Source organism: Gadus chalcogrammus, chromosome 4 (genome assembly GCF_026213295.1).
Source record: "Gadus chalcogrammus isolate NIFS_2021 chromosome 4, NIFS_Gcha_1.0, whole genome shotgun sequence".
Classification (NCBI taxonomy): Eukaryota; Metazoa; Chordata; class Actinopteri; order Gadiformes; family Gadidae; genus Gadus; species Gadus chalcogrammus.
This window is the reverse complement of record NC_079415.1, coordinates 25,899,049-25,918,034: the sequence shown is the minus strand read 5'-3', so window position 1 is coordinate 25,918,034 and position 18,986 is coordinate 25,899,049. Positions and strand designations below refer to the sequence as shown.

The 18,986-nt window shown below is 41.2% G+C and overlaps 2 protein-coding genes and 1 long non-coding RNA gene across 4 annotated transcripts; 1 reads left to right on the top strand and 2 right to left on the bottom strand.

Annotated features, from left to right (window-relative positions):
* Window positions 1–6,461: 6,461 nt before the first annotated feature.
* LOC130381712 (uncharacterized) lies at window positions 6,462–9,777 on the bottom strand. Its single transcript, XR_008895452.1, has 7 exons — window positions 9,420–9,777; window positions 9,176–9,327; window positions 8,921–9,057; window positions 8,717–8,810; window positions 7,855–8,576; window positions 7,632–7,759; window positions 6,462–7,092 (listed from the first exon to the last, which is right to left on the bottom strand). It is a non-coding gene; the product is annotated as an uncharacterized LOC130381712 (long non-coding RNA).
* Window positions 9,778–11,561: 1,784 nt separating this feature from the next.
* LOC130381710 (uncharacterized) lies at window positions 11,562–18,904 on the top strand. Of its 2 annotated transcripts, XM_056589426.1 has the most exons (8): window positions 11,562–12,225; window positions 12,951–13,107; window positions 13,308–13,399; window positions 13,502–13,873; window positions 13,994–14,272; window positions 14,368–14,504; window positions 18,524–18,619; window positions 18,795–18,904. In XM_056589426.1, exons 1-4 carry the CDS (start codon window positions 11,791–11,793, stop codon window positions 13,859–13,861), a joined length of 1,044 nt encoding a protein of 347 aa, XP_056445401.1. In that variant the 5' UTR covers window positions 11,562–11,790; the 3' UTR covers window positions 13,862–13,873; window positions 13,994–14,272; window positions 14,368–14,504; window positions 18,524–18,619; window positions 18,795–18,904. The 2 variants fall into 2 exon arrangements, 1 of the variants encoding a protein (XP_056445401.1); XR_008895451.1 differs by having other exon boundaries at window positions 12,784–13,107; window positions 13,308–13,873.
* Window positions 16,164–16,943, bottom strand: LOC130381711 (zinc finger BED domain-containing protein 4-like). The gene is made up of 2 exons (XM_056589427.1): window positions 16,332–16,943; window positions 16,164–16,193 (listed from the first exon to the last, which is right to left on the bottom strand). The coding sequence occupies exon 1, from the start codon at window positions 16,938–16,940 to the stop codon at window positions 16,386–16,388; it is 555 nt and encodes a 184-aa protein (XP_056445402.1). The 5' UTR covers window positions 16,941–16,943; the 3' UTR covers window positions 16,164–16,193; window positions 16,332–16,385.
* Window positions 18,905–18,986: the final 82 nt, after the last annotated feature.

Genomic DNA, 18,986 nt, shown 5'->3' with positions numbered 1-18,986 from the left:
GTTTGTGAGTGTTTGTTGCTTGAATAAAGAGCTTGAATATACTGTATGCATGAAGGTTTGCTGTTCATACAATATTATAAGCACATTTATTTATTTTTTCCACAATGTCTTGTTTTTTTTTAAAAATGTATGATGAATATATGCTCTGTAAGGTGACCTTGGGTGTTTTGAAAGGCGCCTCTAAATTAAATGTATTATTATTATTATTATTATTGATGGTTGAATGAAAATAAGTAAATGTTTAAGTTGTGTCTATCTGTACTCTTTTACAGGGTCTCATTGGAGAGAAAATTGAGGCTGTCACTGGACTTAGTTCACCTCCATACACAACAGGTAATGATATAGTAAGTGTTGTATTCTTTCACCCACTGGCAAAGTGTTACTTGAGGACGGATGGGTGTAGTATGAGCCTGTTTTAGCTGGACTATTGTCTTAAAGAGGGTGTTACATTGCCTCCACACTTTGGGTCAAATAGTAACTGGTGGAATGTTTTAGATTATTTGGAAAGATACACAGCCGTCTAGTTGCATTATGACTTGTAGGGACAATAGTGTGACTTGTAAAGACAGCCAGTAACATTACTAGCCTATCACTAGGCTGGTAATGTTTCTCAAACCTCTACAGACGTTATGACAACGATATACATTTCTTCTCTACAATTTCAGACAACTTGTGGAGAAGCATCGAAACCTGAGTCCAAGAAGGAAGCGTACATACTAGGGATGGGCGTGAGGAATCGATTACTCGAGTACTCCTCGTTACAAATGAACTCGGTTGGTGGACAGGCAAACTCGAGTTCGCATATACGCACACAAAGTTTTCTGAAGCAAATGTATCAATTTTCTGTGCGGTGCCACTAACGCATGCCGTGGGCACAAAGCAAATGAAATGTATCAAATTTCTCTGTGGCGCGTGCAGTGCCGTGTGCAGGCACGCCAGAATTCAAAAAGTTAAGAGATGGTGGTTAAAGCAAAGCGCAGCGAAGAATTGAAATACTTTAAAGAAATAGGAGATCATAAGGTGAAATGTAAAATATGCCAAGTGAAATCGAGCTACCAGAATACTACAAGTACTATGCAGCAACATATGCTCCTGAAACACAACGGTGAGTTCGGGAAAGCAGACCCGCAGCGACCAAGTGTGTCAGCTATTTTCACCGCCGCAAGACGCAGCTGTAATCACGGTCGTGTAGAGAAGATCACAACGCTGAGTATTTCCATAGTCCATTTGCTGCCGTTTTATTTGCAGCTTTAAATTATTTGCAATTGTTAGGCTACTTGTTTCGTTTTTGTTTTTTTTAAACCGTTACCGGCCTTGGTTCGACGTGATTTAAATAGTGAGACGCATATTTATTTTTGTAAGGAAAATGAATTTTTAACGTTTGCAAAAATAAATAATGAATACTCTGATAACTCTGACTGTTTTGATGGAGAATAAGCATTACATGTTTGGTTGGTAACATTGCCGTTATTCATTAGGCCTATTCCTGCTGCAGATGCGTTGCATTCTAAAAATAGATTCGATTAAACGAGTACTCGATTGATCCTCGAGGAATTCCTTCGATCACTCGAGTTTGGAATTTACTACTCGTGCCCATCCCTAGTACATACATACATACATACACTATATTGAATATAGTGTATGTATGTATGTATGTATGTATGTATGTATGTATGTATGTATGTATATACATCTAGTTTATATACTTTTATTTTATCTATTTTTTTACAAGTCTTGTAAATCAGGCCTGATGTTAAAAAAAAACATGCGTCTTTATTCATAATAAATGTATTTTTGCTTAAGGCATTGACATCTAAAATTTGGTCTCATTTCACCATGCCCTTTTTATACATATTTTAAACAAAGTGGTCAAATAAGAATGTTTATTTGAAGTACAATGCAGTCCTGTTGAGCAAGTTACAAGATGATTTATGTTAAAAACAGACTGACCAGAGGAGTGCTTTATTTCAAATATGGAAAATAATAAGTATTTTTTTCCCACTCTTTTCGAGCAAAAATATACTTACTAAAATTATGACATGGAAAAATAAGCACACAACAATCTGAAACTCTTAGTTCAAGGTTAACCAATCCTTAGGAATTGATCTTAAACTTAATTCTGACAAACTGTCATAATTCTACTATACCTATTTGAGTCTAGAAAAAATATTAATTCAGAAGGTACTGATTTATAGAAGACATGGAATATATGTGCAGATACTAAAATACCATTTGTATTTAACATCATAAAATACACTAATCTTTGCACGCATACGTATGTACTGTATGTGTGTGTGTATATGTATATATATATATATATATATATATATATATATATATATATATATATATATATTTGGTTTTTAATATTTTGGATATTTAGCTTTGGTCTTTAAATCCTTGATGTCATGTGGTGGACTTTTTTGTCCATTGTAAAGACATGTAATTTTTCACTCCCTTTCTCAATAAGTTTAGGCTGTGCAAGCGCTGCTGCCATCTTTCCATGTCTCTGAAGTCTGAGCAAATGAGAAAGTGGTCACTGCCTGTACCAACGCTCTTGACCCACTTTGGGTCAGTCGGGTTTTATATTGCACATACACCACTAGCAACTTATCAACCAAAACTAATGCTCAATTGTTGTTTTCTTATTCTGGTATTGCACATTTCTAAAATAATGTAGTTATGGGGTACTTTTTCCCATACCAAAAACTAATGCAACACTAGTTTTAAGGTAATATCGAGTTAAACCATTATTGTGTCATGCATTAGCATGCCCAGCCCACAAGGGCTTACAAGATACCATTATAATATGTAGACAGACCAAAAACCAAAAGTAGATGCTAAAAAATACTAACATTAACGATATAAACCATCCTGACGTTTCATCCAGGCTTTAGTAACAAAAGAGGCTAACAACATTAAAGGTAAACAAACTTTCCATCCTGACATCATTACTCCAACATTTTTGAGGGTTTTGAGCAAACAGTTCATTTACAAAAGGGGGGGGGGGGGGGGGGGGTTCATTCCGTCTATACACGGCACCTTCTCAACGAGCAGGTGTGCGCCTGCAGCAGGGGGCGCCAAAATACCTATTCCCCACACAATGTCGTACTTCATTGATAACCGCTACGCAGCGCATTTTTTTTTTATACTGCTCGTGGCGCCACCCATGTGATTTGCCGCCCCCCACAAATATGCCGCCCCGGGCGGCTGCCCGGTTCGCCCGTGCCTAAAACCGCCACTGCATAGAAGGGACGTAAATCACAAAGTTCACAAAGTCTCTGTTCCTCTGGGATATTTTTAAATCTATAATGTCCGGATATGCCATTGATGTCCTCATAACCAAGGGATTTGCTTTGTGTATGTGTGTGTAATGCTACTAAACCATTATTGTCCTCAAGACTACGGGTTTGAAACATTTGTGTGTGTGTGTGTGTATGTTTGATGTCCTGATATACCATTGATGTCCTCATAACCAAGGGATTTGCTTTGTGTATGTGTGTGTGTGTGTATGGGCATGTCCTGCTAAACAAGGGGGGGTCCTCATAAGCCATGATTATGCTTGTCCCGCCCCGTCCTCACAGTGAATGTATACTTTCAGGTATTCAAATCTCTCGACTCTTTCATCAAAATTAACTTTAAAGTAGTAGGTAATTTTTCTGATATTTTTTGGAGCAGTTTAATGTAATTCATGTCTCTCTACGGCATGGGGAAAGGAGTGTCCCCATATACATGTGATTTAACAAGTATGGTAAAACTGACCCCGTAAACCACCCGTGTGTGTGTGTGTGTGTGTGTGTGTGTGTGTGTGTGTGTGTGTGTGTGTGTGTGTGTGTGTGTGTGTGTGTGTGTGTGTGTGTGTGTGTGTGTGTGTGTGTGCGTGCCCGTGTTGAGAATTACCCTGCGTTCACACCAAAATATGCAAAAAGTTGCCGCGCCGCACGATCCAATTCAAAGTGAATGTAGACGCGTTGCTGCTTTGCTGCCGCAGCACTTGCTGCCGAGAAAACCGGCAGCAAAATTTGATTTGCGGCGCGGCAAAATCTGATTTGCTGGCAAAATCAGCTCCCGTGCCCGCTGCCGGGCACGGGCGGCGGGCGCGTTCATATATTTTGCGGCGCGTCAAATGCTGCTCGAGTTTAAATATTTCAACTTTTCTGCAGCAAACGCGTGATGACAGCCAATCAGCGTTCAACAGCGTTGCCACTGAGGCGTTGCCACTGAGTGACATGCCGTAACAGCCAATCAGTGTTACTCCCTTGGAGTGACCTAGAGTTCACTACCGTTACATTTATTTAGTAACTCGAAAAAAAACACAAATCAGCATTCTGTAGTGTAGTTGTGTTTACAGTTAAACTAAACTATGAGTATGCTAAAGGACTAGAATAACAACCCCAAACAAAACCCAGTTGGGTGCCAGGCAGCACCAGCCTTCCAGGCTCCGAATGGTCTCATGAAACCATAAACGACGGGCATTCCGACGTCTCTCCCTCTTCCACAACAGGTAAAGACATGCAATGCTCGTAATGTCGGCCATGGTTGTGAATGAATTCAGAAGCACCGCGGGCAAAACTTGCCGTGCCGCGAAACTTGATTTGCTGGGGCCTGCCCGTAATTCCGACGCCTCATTGTTCCGACGTCTCAATTTTCCGAAATATTTCCCATTAGATCGACATGCCACTATTCCGACGGTTCAATGTTCCGAAAACGAAACCCATTGGTCCGAAGGTCCGTTAGTCCGACTTTTCAAAAAGGAGGCGCATTAGGCCGACGGTTCAATATGCCGAATAGGAAAAGAGTTTTATACCTCGCTCGCTCCCTCTCTCTCTCAGGCATGAAAATCACTCACCTTTCGGCGAAATTCGCCGTTTTGAAACCAAAATAGGTGACCTCCGTGAATCGTGTAGATTCGATGAAAAAATATTTAGAGGGGGGGGGGGGGGGGGGGGGGGGTAGGTTCAGAGGGCGGCCAATTTATAGTCCAAAACTATTTACAAATATTTTGTTGTCAACATATAAGATCGATGGGGCGGAGAATTGCAATGCGATTCTAAATTTGCCCATTAATGTACAAGTCCGAATTTTGTGATTTTCACTGGCTACAATATTGCATCTGTCAGTTGTCAAATTTGCTGAACAAATTGTTAAACTTCAATAATTATTCATAATCAACTTATATAGTGCATTTATTTAAGCTCTCAACAGCATAACCATACAGCTTCGCCACATCGAGGGGAAAACACGGCACACGCAAAGTAGGTGGAATCAGCCGTTCAAAACCAGTCTGCATGAATCGTATGACAACTGGATGCGAGCAAGGAATACATCGAAGGGGAGACCATGAGAGCCCCAGCTCGCCGCATAGTAGCCTGGGTGCTTTAAGCGTGGAAGAAGCTGGATACGGAGTGGGTGAAAAACTGTGTGTGTGTGTGTGTGTGTGTGTGTGTGTGTTTGTGTGTCACTCTGTTCGAGCCTGCATGAGAGTTCAATGTTGTCATTAGCTGTTACGTCTTTCTGACCAATCGCAGTTCAAGGCCGACCTGGGCTGAATTTGCAACATTTTGCAACAAATTATTCTAAATCTGTGGACACGGCAGAATTTTGCGGTTTTCACTCGCTACAATGTTGCATCTGTGGCTGCTGGTAATTCAATCACAAAGAAGTAAACTCTACGGGGCTATTTTCAGCATTATGGTTTTTTTTTTACGGCACAGCGATCCGGGGCTATTCCCAAAAGATCCGGGGCTATAGCCTCGAATCCCAGGTCTAACGACGCGCCTAGGCATTATGCCGGTGGTCCTCTGCTCAGAGACGAAAAAGAAAACCTTGTCTCGTTGCCGACTTTTCAAAATCGTGTACGACTCGCAAATTTGTCTGCGACGAACAAATCGGGCTGAAATCGCGAAGTGTTCCGATTTCAGCCCGATTTTGCCCCGATTACGGCCTCTGAACCAGCCCCAGAGGTTCAGTGAACTGCGAACCGGTGCGCGTGCGGCGTACCAAAAGGATTGGTGCACAAGCAGTTCGCTTTGCTCGTGCTGACGGGAGCGGGATCCAGACCACCATCAGAAGTTGAAAGCTAGCCTGGCCCCGGCGATTTACCTGACTGAATTTGGTGAGTGATCGTTTCAATCATTTTTTATATTTTCTGGTATATCAACATAGTGTCAATTTTACTCTTTAAGAGTTGAATTTAATTCTGTGTCAGATAACATTTGGTCCCACCCTAAATTAGTGTAAAATTTACTCTGTAGCCAGTGTAAGATTTTCAGAGTTAATTTTACTCTATTTTGTGTCACAATTAACACTGTGATCTGTTTACACTGTTAGAGTAAAATGATTTCACTACATAGAGTAGTTTCCACTCTAAATAGGCTATTCTTAAAATACACTATATAGTGTATATTTATTTTATTTTATTTTAATGAAATAGTAATGTTTTTAACTGCTATAATATAAGACAATACACACCATCAGGTACTGTAGCACCATTTATTTCCTGATAACTCCTCAGAGATAACAATATGGGACAACATACATAGGTTCAGTTTCAACAATAACATCACATGCACTATTCACATGACACTTATTCAGATGCTTCCTAAGACCAGAAAAACTATTGAAAAAACGTGAGCATCCCACTTGGCCACATTGAAGATAAAGAGTCCTTCCCGTACAGAGTCCATGTATTACTTTGAGGCGCTTTACTAGATTGTTTGCTTCACCAAAGACATTGCTGCAAAGAAAGCACCTCATTGTTTAATTTCAAGAGTGCCTAACGCACCATTCTCGCTCGCAACTCTGCAATTCTTGGCGTTTCCTTAGTTTTCCCCACGTCAATGTTGTAAATGGAAGTTTGCAGAAAAGTGAAAAAGTTGTTCAAGGCAGGACTGTAAGATGTACCAAACACATAGTGGGCCTTGAAGAGCTCATCCAGGGCTCCACCGAGCTGGTGGCTTGGCATGGAAGTGCATGCTTGTCGATGGCAATGAAGAAAGAGTGAATGCTGCTTTTTGTGGGTCCCTGAGCAAGGAGGTAGGGCTGACTGCTTTGAGCGATGTTGTCAAGATGCTGCTGCACGCTTGTTCCCGTCTATAACAAAACACATTCAACAACACTATTTATTAAAACAATAACATGATATCACTCCAATCTCTCAACAATTTAAGGATTCAAGAATTTTATGTCACATGCATAGAATTACTTGCGCAAAGCACATGCAGTGAAACTGTAAGGTTCTCCAGAGGAAAGGTTCAAAGGGAAGAGTGCTGTGTGTGGGATAGGTGCTCATAGTAGTATGTGGTGTATAACGTTGGTGTGTGTGTGTGTGTGTGTGTGTGTGTGTGTGTGTGTGTGTGTGTGTGTGTGTGTGTGTGTGTGTAGTAGAACATTGAGTGATGACAGAAATTAGATAGATAAAATGATACAATGATGTTTGAGGGGATGCACGGCTGCAGTGTGTGTGTTTGGGGGTGAGTGATGTTTGAGTGTAGGGTGGCGTTGACAAAGGGGTAGTGAGTGTGGGTGGGGTGGAGTTGGGGTGTGTTGGTGGATGTTTGGAGTTTGAGGTGTTGTTGGCAGGGGGGTGGGTGGTGGTGGGAGGGATGAGGTTTGATTAATGTCTAGTGTACCTTTTGGAATTTGATGAGGTGATCAACTGCATTTGATGCTGATATCTTCCCTGGCCTCTTTCGTCCCTGTGCAGATGGTGGTAGCAGATGTAGCAGCAGTATGATTGCAGACATGTCACTGTCCCAGCCTAGAGGCCAACAAGTATCAGGTTAACATTATGCCATAATTTTCCACCATCCTCAATATATTTAGCAACATGCTTCTCCACATTCAAAGACTTACCTTTTTCAACTTCAGTAGATGTCTCAGCATTGCGCATTAAATCAAGAAGGTCTGTGGAGGGGACTAGTCCATGGCTTTCCTTAATGACTCCTGCTTTGAAAGTGGTAGGCCACCTCTCCATGAACTTGTTGGCAGTCTGCTCACCAAACATCACTCTAAAATCTTGTTCCATCTGTAGTTTGAAAAAGAAAAAAAGGAGAAAAGGAGGACAACCTGAGTTGGTACCTTGTGCTACATTTTACAATATGTCTCAGTATTCAATGAATGTAAATGCCATACCAGTCCTGGTGTGTCTAGGAACCGTGGAAATACTGAGAAGACCTCTGCTGATTTGTTCTCATCATTGACCATGGCGTGGGGGTATGCGAAATTGACTTTCATCTTTTCACGGATGGTCTCCTCATCAGCAGTGTGTCTCAACAAAGCGATAGCGCATTCCACTTCCTCGTCAGTCAGGACTCTGTCGGAAGTAAAGGGTCTAGTACGCCCATGGCCTGGCCCACCAACTTTAGAACAAGACAATTTTGTTGTTGCTGTTAATAACTACACAGTTTCATATCCTCCTTTAAACACATTTCACAGGTTGATAATTCCACCTCATGATAAATATTACCTTTAGGAGATGTAACTGCAGGACCTCTTTCCTCAGCAGCTTTTCGTTGAATTGTCTTCAACCGCCATGCAATGTAGCCTGAACCACTTTCAGGATCGTAGTAATGTTCCTATGTATAATGTAGGCACAGTGTGATATATACATTCATATGATCTCTGAGCTCTGGATAAAAGCGTCTGCTAAATGCATAAATGTAAATGTAAATCACAGCAATTCGAAGGGCAAATATATTTTAAAACCTTTACTTACATAGCCATTCTGTGAATATGGGTCTTCAAGGTATGGAAACAGAGCGACAATCCCCTGTGCAGACATCACTTTTACACTCCGGGGCGGCGATGTCCTGGTGTATTCAATAATCAACATTCATAGATAGCATTGAACAACATGATCTAAACAATAATTGCTATGTTTAAACAATGTCTCATGATAACATATTTGATCCATACTTACCCATGTGTTTCCGTCATCTCTGCAGTAAGTATGTTGATGAGCTGTCTTCTGGTTGAATCTGTAATTGATTTCGTTTTCGCATACTCCTCCATGACACGGTCACCTCCAGGCTTTGTCGTCAAGATTTTTTCAATCAGCTAAGAAATAAAATGTGCAGTATTGTATTTTGAAAAATACTTGCAAATTATGAAACAAATAAGATGCACCTCAAATTAAGCATGTGAATCAAACTCCCCCCACACACACACAACTCACAGCTTTTGCTTCATAGTTAATGCGGCAAGGCCTTTTAGGTTGACTTCCTTCGGCTGCAACTGGCTCCTCAGCTGGGTCACACAACGAGAAGTTGAGGATCACTGTGTCTTCAGATGCAATAGAGCATGGAGATGACGTGGACTGAGGGTAACCTGAGCATTGGGAAATAAGAACACAATTACATAGTTCAACACTTCCACTTCAACGATGTGTGTGTAGTCTTATGCAGGTAGGCAGCAATTACCAGGTGCTTCATTGGCCAATGAAATTAGGAAAGGTCCATGGAACTCTTGTACGATCTCCTCAAAAACCTCAGAGTCGACCTCTGTGTTAGACTGGTCATAAACCTTGATGTCCAACCGTCTGTCTTCAGCAATGTTACATTTTAGACTCACTTGAGTAAAAGAAATAAACAGTGCACAAAATGTTCTGATGAGAAACAATTGCAATATGCCACCACTTGATTAGGCTACTTTCAATCCAAATTTAGTGACTAACCTTCTCTCAAGAAATCACCGAATGTTAGTTCAGGCAGCTTCATGTACTTCTGCACTCCGCCAAATGAGACACGCAGCAGCATTTTCTGTTAAATTTAAGGAAGGTTGAATAACTGTTAATATCCATCAAAATATTCTCTGAAGAATCAGAGCAAAGTTATTAGAAAACGTAACGGTCTAATAAACACTCACGGACTTATGGTATTGTAACGCTGGGTGTAAGTTAGCGTCACCTTAATAAAGTCTATTTTTGGGGTCGTGGGTAAGAACAGCACGAGGACAGCTTCTTCAGAGCAACTTGTATATGTTTTATTCTCCGCTCAAGAAAACAGAAGTGGCACCCTTGTCGCCGGTAACAAACTTGAAACTAGCCTCTTGTGTGCGGCGTATCACTCGGCCCAACCTAACTACGGTGAACCCTATGGATACAAACTACATAGGAAGAAGTAGTTCCCCAATCTAAATAATAATATAAAGAATATATTTATCAAATCATTAACCATCATAGAAATCATATTTTCTTTTACACAATTATTCACCAAAATAAATCTCCTCTTACAGTATCAATAGGGTGATATACGGGGTGCTAATAAACTTGTTAGCTGAGAGTATAACCTTGTGTCTTTCTAATGACTTTCTTGCCATTCAGCAATTGTTGAAATTACTCTCAATGTCTGGTTTCAGACAGGCACAAGTCAAGCACGACAACATAACATCTTGCAAATTATTTCAGCTTGGGCAGAAACCACGTTGTCAAGCTAACTTGCTAACATTTTGGTACGTTAATTTAACCCAACGTCACCCACCCGGCCGAACAACTTCAATTATCACTAACCCATACATTGCACGGTGTTAACAAGTAAATCGAGTCTGAAATGTGTCATTTAAATGAATTTCGTTATCAACTGTATTACTTCTAGGTTCTTGACGTGGTATTGCAGTCGAATGCATCTGAACTTGAAGTCAGTGAGGCATATTGATTAGCTAACTACATCTATGCATGCCTAACTTTACGCCTACCATCGTCTATCATCGTCAATGTATTGAAAAAGTTGGTCGTAAGTGGAAAAATATCTCGCTAGATGGTGAAAACCTACAAATATTCATACAAACTTACCACGAGAGGTCTGCTAGTGGGGAGAGAGACGATTTCCAACGTGCCACTGCCAGCTCGAGCTCCAGTTCAGTTCTAGTACTTTCGCGGGGAATCATCACCATGTAGAGTAGATTTGGTCATTGTGTGTATGTTGGACTTAACTCTCACTTTTGACACTACTATTTAGACGATTTTACTCTGTACATTGTTATAACTACTCTATCCAGAGGAAAATAGGTTTACTCTGCAATAATGACACTCCATTTTTTACTGTGCAGGAGCTTGGTTGACATAGGCTTAGCTAACGAGCTACTGCTTGTCAGGTTGTCCTGGCAACCGGATTTTCAGTTCTAAACAACCCAACGAGAGATGGCATTTTCCAGAGGTGAAAATTACTACCAATCGAAACATGTCGAGGCGTTCATGTATTCCCCTGTGGTATTAAAAGAAAAAGTAAGTAAACGTTAGTTTCGTGTTTTTTCTTTATATGAAGACAATCTATTCTCAATATTACTTACATCATTGGTAAAGCAAATCAATTCGCAAAAAATCGTTCCTTTTCTATAAAAAGTTTGTGTGGCATAGGATTTCCCCTTAATTTCCCCCCCCTTAATTTGATTTGTGTAGAACCGAAAAGCAGTTGCTATGGAAACGTGACGTCACACTTTAGTACTCATTGAGCAGCTCCGATGGAAAATGATAAGCTAACGCTACCGTTAGTCTAACATTAGCTAGATTAGTAAGTAAGTAAGTAAGTAAGTTTTATTTATAGAGCACATTTACACACAGCATACACTGACCAAAGTGCTGTACAATAAGATAAAAATAATAAAAATAATAATGATAATTAAAAAAAGATTAGATGTCGTTACTAAAGTATAGCTTAGGGTAAATCACAAACCTAAAATCATTTTTAGGTGAGGGGACTGACAAGGTTGAAGGGTCAAGTGGTCCACCGTTCTATCAATAAGGCTAAACTAGAAGATGGTGCTTACACTAATACAAACATTATTTTTTGCAGAATGAGTGTGTTAGGAGAAAAGGATTCCGCCATTATTAAACAGCTGGATGCTGGATTGAAATGCAGCTGGAACTGGTTGTGGCTTAAACTGGAAGGCACGGTCTCAGTAAAAGAGCAAGAGGTGTCCTTTCATCTAGGAGATGTATTCGTCAAAATCAACAGGCAGGGATTCGCCAGATGCATTCTCTGCCACAAAGAGATCAATTATGCTAACAAAGGCAGCCATGCTCTGCAGGCTCACTGCCAGACGAACGTTCACAAGAAGAAGGTGGAGATGATAGCTTCCACTCATAGTGTTGCCAGCAGCTTCCTTCCAGCATCAGCTCGGGTGAATCCAGCAAGCCAGAGTCAAGCCAACCAGGGGTTAGAAACAATCAGGCAGCAGTGCCAGGGAAAGATCCCCGTACCAGTCATAAACCGCATAGCAAATGCAGAGGTAAGTAAGTACGTTTTATTTATAGAGCACATTTACACACAGCATACACTGACCAAAGTGCTGTACAATAAGATACAAATAATAAAAATAATAATGATAATTAAAAATAACAATAATAATAATAATAAATAAAGATAAAAAGTGAATAAAATACAACACAACAATACATAGAGGTCATAATAATACAAAGGGGGAACATTCATTTCCAGGGCATACCACACAGACATGAACAGGAGGTAGGCTAAAAGGTCAAGGGGCAAGGAAGGCCAGGGAGTAGAGGTGGGTTTTTAGCCTAGATTTGAAGGCAGAAATGGAGGGGGCGGATCTAATATCCAGGGGGAGCTGGTTCCACAGACGTGGAGCAGCAATGGCAAAGGCTCTATCACCTCTCTGCTTGAGCCGTGAGTGTGGCACATACAGAAGCCCTTTGTTAGAGGATCTGAGGGACCTTTGGGCAGAGTGGGGCTGAGCTCAGTGATATAGGCCGGGGCCAGCCCATTGAGTGCCTTATAAACAAATAAAACAATTTTAAATTGGATCCTAAAAATAACTTTAGAGGTAGGTGGAGTAGGCCTGTTACTCAGCACAGGCAGCTTAGACAGAGTACACTAGCACTTTGAGATTGTTATTTTTATTGTATCACAATCAGCTCCCGTCACTGGCAGCATCAACACCTAAACATGGAATACACTAGCTGTACATTAATTACATCATTTGTGTTCTAGGCAATGGTCCTTGGAACCTTGGCGGAGCATTCCATCTCGTTTTCTATGTATCCTGTAATTGTTGAGCTTGCCCAGACCCTTTCCTTGGATAAACCAGCTTTGCAGGGAATGAAGCTGTCGACGACAACAGCTTCATACAAGATGATCCATGGTCTAGGTATTTAAATTTTCTTTCTTACCTACTATTTCAGTGTTTTAATTTACATTTTAGTGAACTGCACACATAAAACATGTTCCTTAAACTACCATGTTGCTATATATATACTGCTATGTTGCCAGAATTACCTGTTGTATGATTTATATTGTACCAATTAGATTATGCATGTGATGTGACAAAATCTCTCTGACTTTTTGTAGGGCGGACCTACTCTGAGAGGACCTTTTCCAACCTGAAGATGTTTCCCTTTTCGTTAAATTTAGACGAGAGTACCTCCAACAACAACAAAAAGGTTTGTCTCATATTAAGCTATTGCCATCATAGTCCTTCTGTTTTTGCTTCAGTGTATTCCCTGTAAAATGTTGCATGGCTAATAAACCTTTTTATGTTGAAGATCCTCTCCATGCTCGTTTGCTACTACCATGCAGACTTGAGGAAGGTGATAGTAGAGCATTTGGGGTCCTTGGAGATCGTGAAGGTGAATGCTGCTTCTTTAGAGAAGGTGCTCTGTGAGTTCTTTGAGAAAAACCACATCCCTTGGAATAACCTTGTGAGTATGCTGATGGACTCGTGTGCTGTGATGAGGGGCAGCAAGACCGGCCTCGAGATCAGGATGCACCAATACTGTCCCCACCTGCTCGATGTTGATGGGGACTCCTGTCATCACATACACAATGCGGCAAAGAAGTTCTCAGAGCCCTTTGACGGCTACTTGGAGAAGCTGTTCAGTGATCTCCAGGTTGACCATCAGTGAAGTCCAGACCAGGTAAACAAAATGCAGCTCTTGTCTAGACCACGGCTGCTGGCTCTAATGTACTGTACTGTGTTAAATCTATGGAATGTGTAGAATGTCTATGTATGTATATCTTTTTCTGTCTTTTGTCAGGTGATGTACCTCAAGGAGATAGCTATGTTTCTAAATCTCCCCGCCTCCAGCCCACAAAGGGGCTTTGTTCCTCATCGCTGGCTGTCTGCATACGATGCCAGCATGGCAACCCATGCCATGATGCCTGCGTACAGAGTCCTCTATTATGGCTTCCTCTGCACTGCACTGCCGATAAGGAGCTGTATAGGGAGCCTTTGGAGCTGATGTACACCAAGTACCACGTCAACCAGGCGGCAAGAGCCCGTATCAAGGTGGTTCAGGAGGAACTCAACAGGAAAGGTGATGAGACTTGATGTTCCAATCCCTTATAATAATTAGCACTTATACTTGTTTTGAAGTTACTAATGAGGACGAATATGTATTGTGTTTCACAGGCATGACTCCACAAGGCCGTGAGAGAAAAAAGAGGGTATGTCAGAAGCTGTGGCATGAGGAGACGACAACAGTCTTATGGCTCAGCATCTACAAGGGTTTGCTGGCTATTCTCAAGGAGTATGTCATGGTTTTCCAGGTGGGTGTTAGTTGTGCTTGGAATTACTGCAACTTGACTGCACGTGCATGCACATCCAATGTTGGCAATCAATCAATTTCATAAGAATAACTAACAGTACACAGAAAAGCCTATGGGTGGAACAGGGTTGAGGTACAAAAATTGGATATTTTAAATATAACGTCAGATTTCTGTACCTTGAACTTGTTCCGCCCATTTGCTGTTCTACAAAGTTTCACTGGTATTAGTAGATGGTTAACAAACTATTAACAACTGATCTGTAAAGTGTGAGTTACGTATTAGTTATTAGCTTATGTATGTTACTGGGACGTTATTCTAAAGTTGCAACTATTCCTAATTTACTTACAGTTAATAAATGAGGAATAGTTGCAACTTTAGAATAATGTCCCAATAACATGCATAAACTATTAACTGATACTGAACAAGTCATTAGTAAGTAATTTACTAATAGCTTGTTCATGATCTATTACTAATTTATACGGTATAGTTATAAATAGTGTTGCACCGATGCCATTTTTTGGCTCCGATACCGATACCTGGCTGTGCAGTATCGGCCGATACCGATACCATACCGATACCACTCTGTTTGAAATTGATGTGTGTGTGTGTATATATGAAGAGCTGCATACTACTTGGATGTAAAATCATTGCCATCATGGCTTTGTCAAGCTGCTGCCTACCTTTGTGAAGCAGGAAGACTAATACAAAGTGAATCCAGTAGAACTTTTTATTGCCTACCTGGTATGGGTGACAACAATAGCTGAATAAACTTTTGGCTCTCAAAGGCCAACATAGTGCAACATTCATGAAATTAGAAAATGTATAATAGAAGTGAACAGTGCAGCAGTGCAACAGTAAGAAAGTAAAATACATTAAAATTACATTACATTAAAATTACATTACAAACTCTTAAAAACCCTGAGTATTGGCTCTCAAATGCCAAAATAGTGCAACTTTCATAAAATTATAACATAATACTAGTGTATAAAACTAGTGCAAGAGTAAGAAGTAGAACGTTAAATTGTATTAAAATAAGAAAAATATACATATGAGGTACATTTGAGAGATAGCTGCATTAATTTAACGTATCTGAGGTAAGAACAAATAGCATTAATCAGTGACAGATCTGTCACACAACACCTAGTAGTGTTTACTCTTGTTTACTTTTGAGGATTCAAGTCTTTGGGGTTCAGGCTCAGGTACATTGGCAGATTTTTCTTGAGGAAGATTAGTGTTTCTACATGATCTCCTGACAGCCTATTCCTCTTCTCATCAAGTATGTTAGAAGCTGTGCTGAAAAGCCTCTCACTATCTACGCTGGTGGAGGGAGCGGAGAGAAACTTTGCATCTGTAGTAGCCAGGGAGGGGAACCGTTCTTTATTCTTTCCCCAGTACTCGAATGGGCTCTCTGTGCGGTGGATTGTTTTCTCAGCCAGATATGTCTCTATCTGCACCTGTGTAACTGTGCTGCTGGCCCCACCTTGTTCAGCAGCATGCTCTTGCAGGAATTCCTCATACAGCCCCTTAAAGCAGCTGCTTGTGTTGGGCTCTGTTGTCATCCGTGGGGTCTGACTGGCTGGGTCTGCTGCCTCTGTGGTGGTTGTCTGCAGTGATGACTCCTCATTTTTCTCCACCTCTTGGGTCAGTGCACTTCTTGCAAGCTTGCTGCTCTCTGCCCTTGTGAAGTATCTGCAGTAACGAAGTAAACAGAATGGCATAATATAGCTGTTAGCTCATATATGCTGTTATTTAGCACTGCATTTAATTACACACTAACACAAGATGTTTAAACTTTACACTATACAGCTCACAATTAAAGTAACATACCTGTCTTTGTAACGTGGGTCCAATATGGTTGAAACAGAGTACAAGGGCTCCGCCTCAACGGTCTGGAATCTTGTGCCCATAGCTGCTAGAAGTGTCGCCTTCATTTTTTTTTTTTTCGCTGTCCTCCGTGGTCTGTTTGGCCAACAGACGCTTCAGGACGATGACTGAGGGGATGACCTCTGAGGTGGTGGAGGTGGCGAAGCTGATCTGTTTTGTGATCTCTTCAAATGGAGCCAGAAGAGTGTTGATTTTCTCCAGCAAGGTCCAGTCACTTGCTGTCAGTGTTGCTGGGAGCTGGTGGTCTGCAGCATAGAGTGAGATGGCACTCTTTTGCTCCAGGAGGCTCGCAGTCATATAAAAGGTGCTGTTCCAGCAGGTGGGAACATCTTGGATCAGACGTTTGACTGGCATTCCCAGTCCCGTCTGGACAGTTTCAAGTCTTGATGTGGCCAATGGGGAATGTTTGAAGTGCCCAATTATTTTTCTCCCACTGGCCAGCGCATCGCTCACACTTCGCTGGGACAGCAGTCCATCGTGCACCACGAGTTGAATCATGTGCGAGAAACATCCCAGGCTGGAGACTCCCAGGTCCCTCATTGCCTTATTCATATTGCTTGCATTGTCCCGAAGAATGGCATGGACCTTTAATAATAATAATAATAATATTATTAATAATAATGTAATTATAATAATAAAAATTAACCAAAGCATCCTGTCTTTGAAACAAGAAAAGAAAGAAAGAAACAATGGCGAAATAAACCATTTTTAATCAATAACTTCGTGTTGAAATGTTAATTTGTTGACGGTAGAATTGTTTTATGAAAGCAATATAGCACTCGTGGGAGTGGGGTAGGTAGGGGATAATCCCTTACCTATCCCACTCCCACGAGTGCTATATTGCTTAAATAGACAAGTTGCAATAGAGAGCACGACACACACACACACACACACACACACAGCTTTACTTCTACGGCTCAAATTACTGCCGCAATTCTTTCAAAGTCTAGACTAGAAAAGTTACGTTACCTTTGACTTCGGGATGCTCCAGTTGAGCAGCATGCGCTCTATTGCTCCTGCAATAGCTTCGCCTGTGTGTGATCCCTTGAATTCATTCGCATGAAGTATGACGCTTTCTGGAGTGAATGTTTCCAAGTTTACCCAGTGGGCTGTCAAGCTAAGCAGGGAAAGTGGGGAGACTTGGCTGCTCCAGATGTCAGTTGAAAAGCTTATGGTCCCTGCCTCCCCTAGTTTTCCTAAAACATGCTCCGTTACTTTATGTTTTAGTGCAGGGATAGTCGTCCCCGTTATGTATTTGCGACTTGGGACCTTATACTTAGGTACTGCGTGAGCCATAAAAAGCCGGAAGCCCACGCTTTCAACGAAGGAGAGGGGCAGGTTACAGAGAACAGTCATCTCGGTTATTTTCTCGGACATCTGTCTTGTTGCTTCACTCTTCTCGTCCCACTGCTCTTTCGCACGAAGTGAACTGACCAGGGATCGTTGCTGCAGTCCATCCCGCTTTCTCTTGCTAGCTGCAGTTGCCTCAGTCTCGAACTCTTTGTGTTCGTTCACATGTTTCGACTTCAAATGTTTTATCAGGTTCGAGGTATTGAAACTGCCCCGTTTAACTCCACCTCTCGAAACTTTCAGGTCGCAAATCTTGCATTTAGCCAATGTACTCGCCGGCGTTTCTATAATGAAATAATTCCACACTGCAGAAATTTTCTTCTCCTGGTTTGTTTTCCCGCCGCATGAAAAAGACGGTTAAGAGCGGCTATTGGCCCGCTCTCATTGGTCTGGAGCAGGCCAATAGCGATAGTGAGTGTCGGGAGAGAGAAGGCTGCGTTCAAGTGACATACAAGCATCAAAATGGTATCGGTGCACTATTTGTTGGTACTCGCCGATTCCGATACCACCATTTTAGTGCTGGATCGGATCTACTTCCGATACTGGTATCGGAATCGGTGCAACACTAGTTATAAATCATTGACATGCAGTTAACAAGTCATTTATAACTCATTAACTAACAGTTTATTAATGATCTATTAACTATCTACAAGGCATGATTATAAATCCTTAACAAACACTTAACAAGTCATTAATAACTCATTAATTAACAGTTTACTTATGATCTATTAACTGGTTATAACGGATAGTTATAAAGTGTTACCGAATTTGTTTTACATACACAGAGTAGCCAGACATTGGTTCACAAACTTCACGATCGGCAGCTTGAGCTGTTCCTGGCCTTCATGGCTTGCTTTGTGAAGGCCGAACACATTACTCAGGTAATTAACTCCTCCTCACACCCACTCTGCCTACTTTAGTATATATTAATGATTTTATCTCTATTTTTACTGTTGTCTGTGCTATCAGTTGAGTGTTTCCTTTCTTGTTAAGCAACCTGGGGTCTTTTGAAAGGCACTTAAGGTATTACTCCAATTAATTACTTCCCTTACATAGCTGTCTCCCAGTGCTCTGAGGGAGATGGTCCTGGAGGTTCATATGCTGCTGCCCTCCAAGGAGATCTATGTGGGACAGGAGGCTGACATGTTCAGGAGCCAGAATCCCAATCATGCTGTAAATACCCCGCATCACCTGCATCACCTTTTTTCTCAATTGTTTTTGAGACTTAAAATAATGGTCAGTTTTTGG

Excerpts from the sequence above, each read along its gene's own strand:
- LOC130381710 (XM_056589426.1), top strand. The coding sequence starts at position 11,791 with ATGAGTGTGTTAGGAGAAAAGGATTCCGCCATTATTAAACAGCTGGAT. Across the intron at positions 13,108-13,307 it reads CAAGATGATCCATGGTCTAG|GGCGGACCTACTCTGAGAGG; the intron begins GTATTTAAATTT and ends GACTTTTTGTAG. Across the intron at positions 13,400-13,501 it reads CCTCCAACAACAACAAAAAG|ATCCTCTCCATGCTCGTTTG; the intron begins GTTTGTCTCATA and ends TTTATGTTGAAG.
- LOC130381711 (XM_056589427.1), bottom strand. The coding sequence starts at position 16,940 with ATGAATAAGGCAATGAGGGACCTGGGAGTCTCCAGCCTGGGATGTTTC.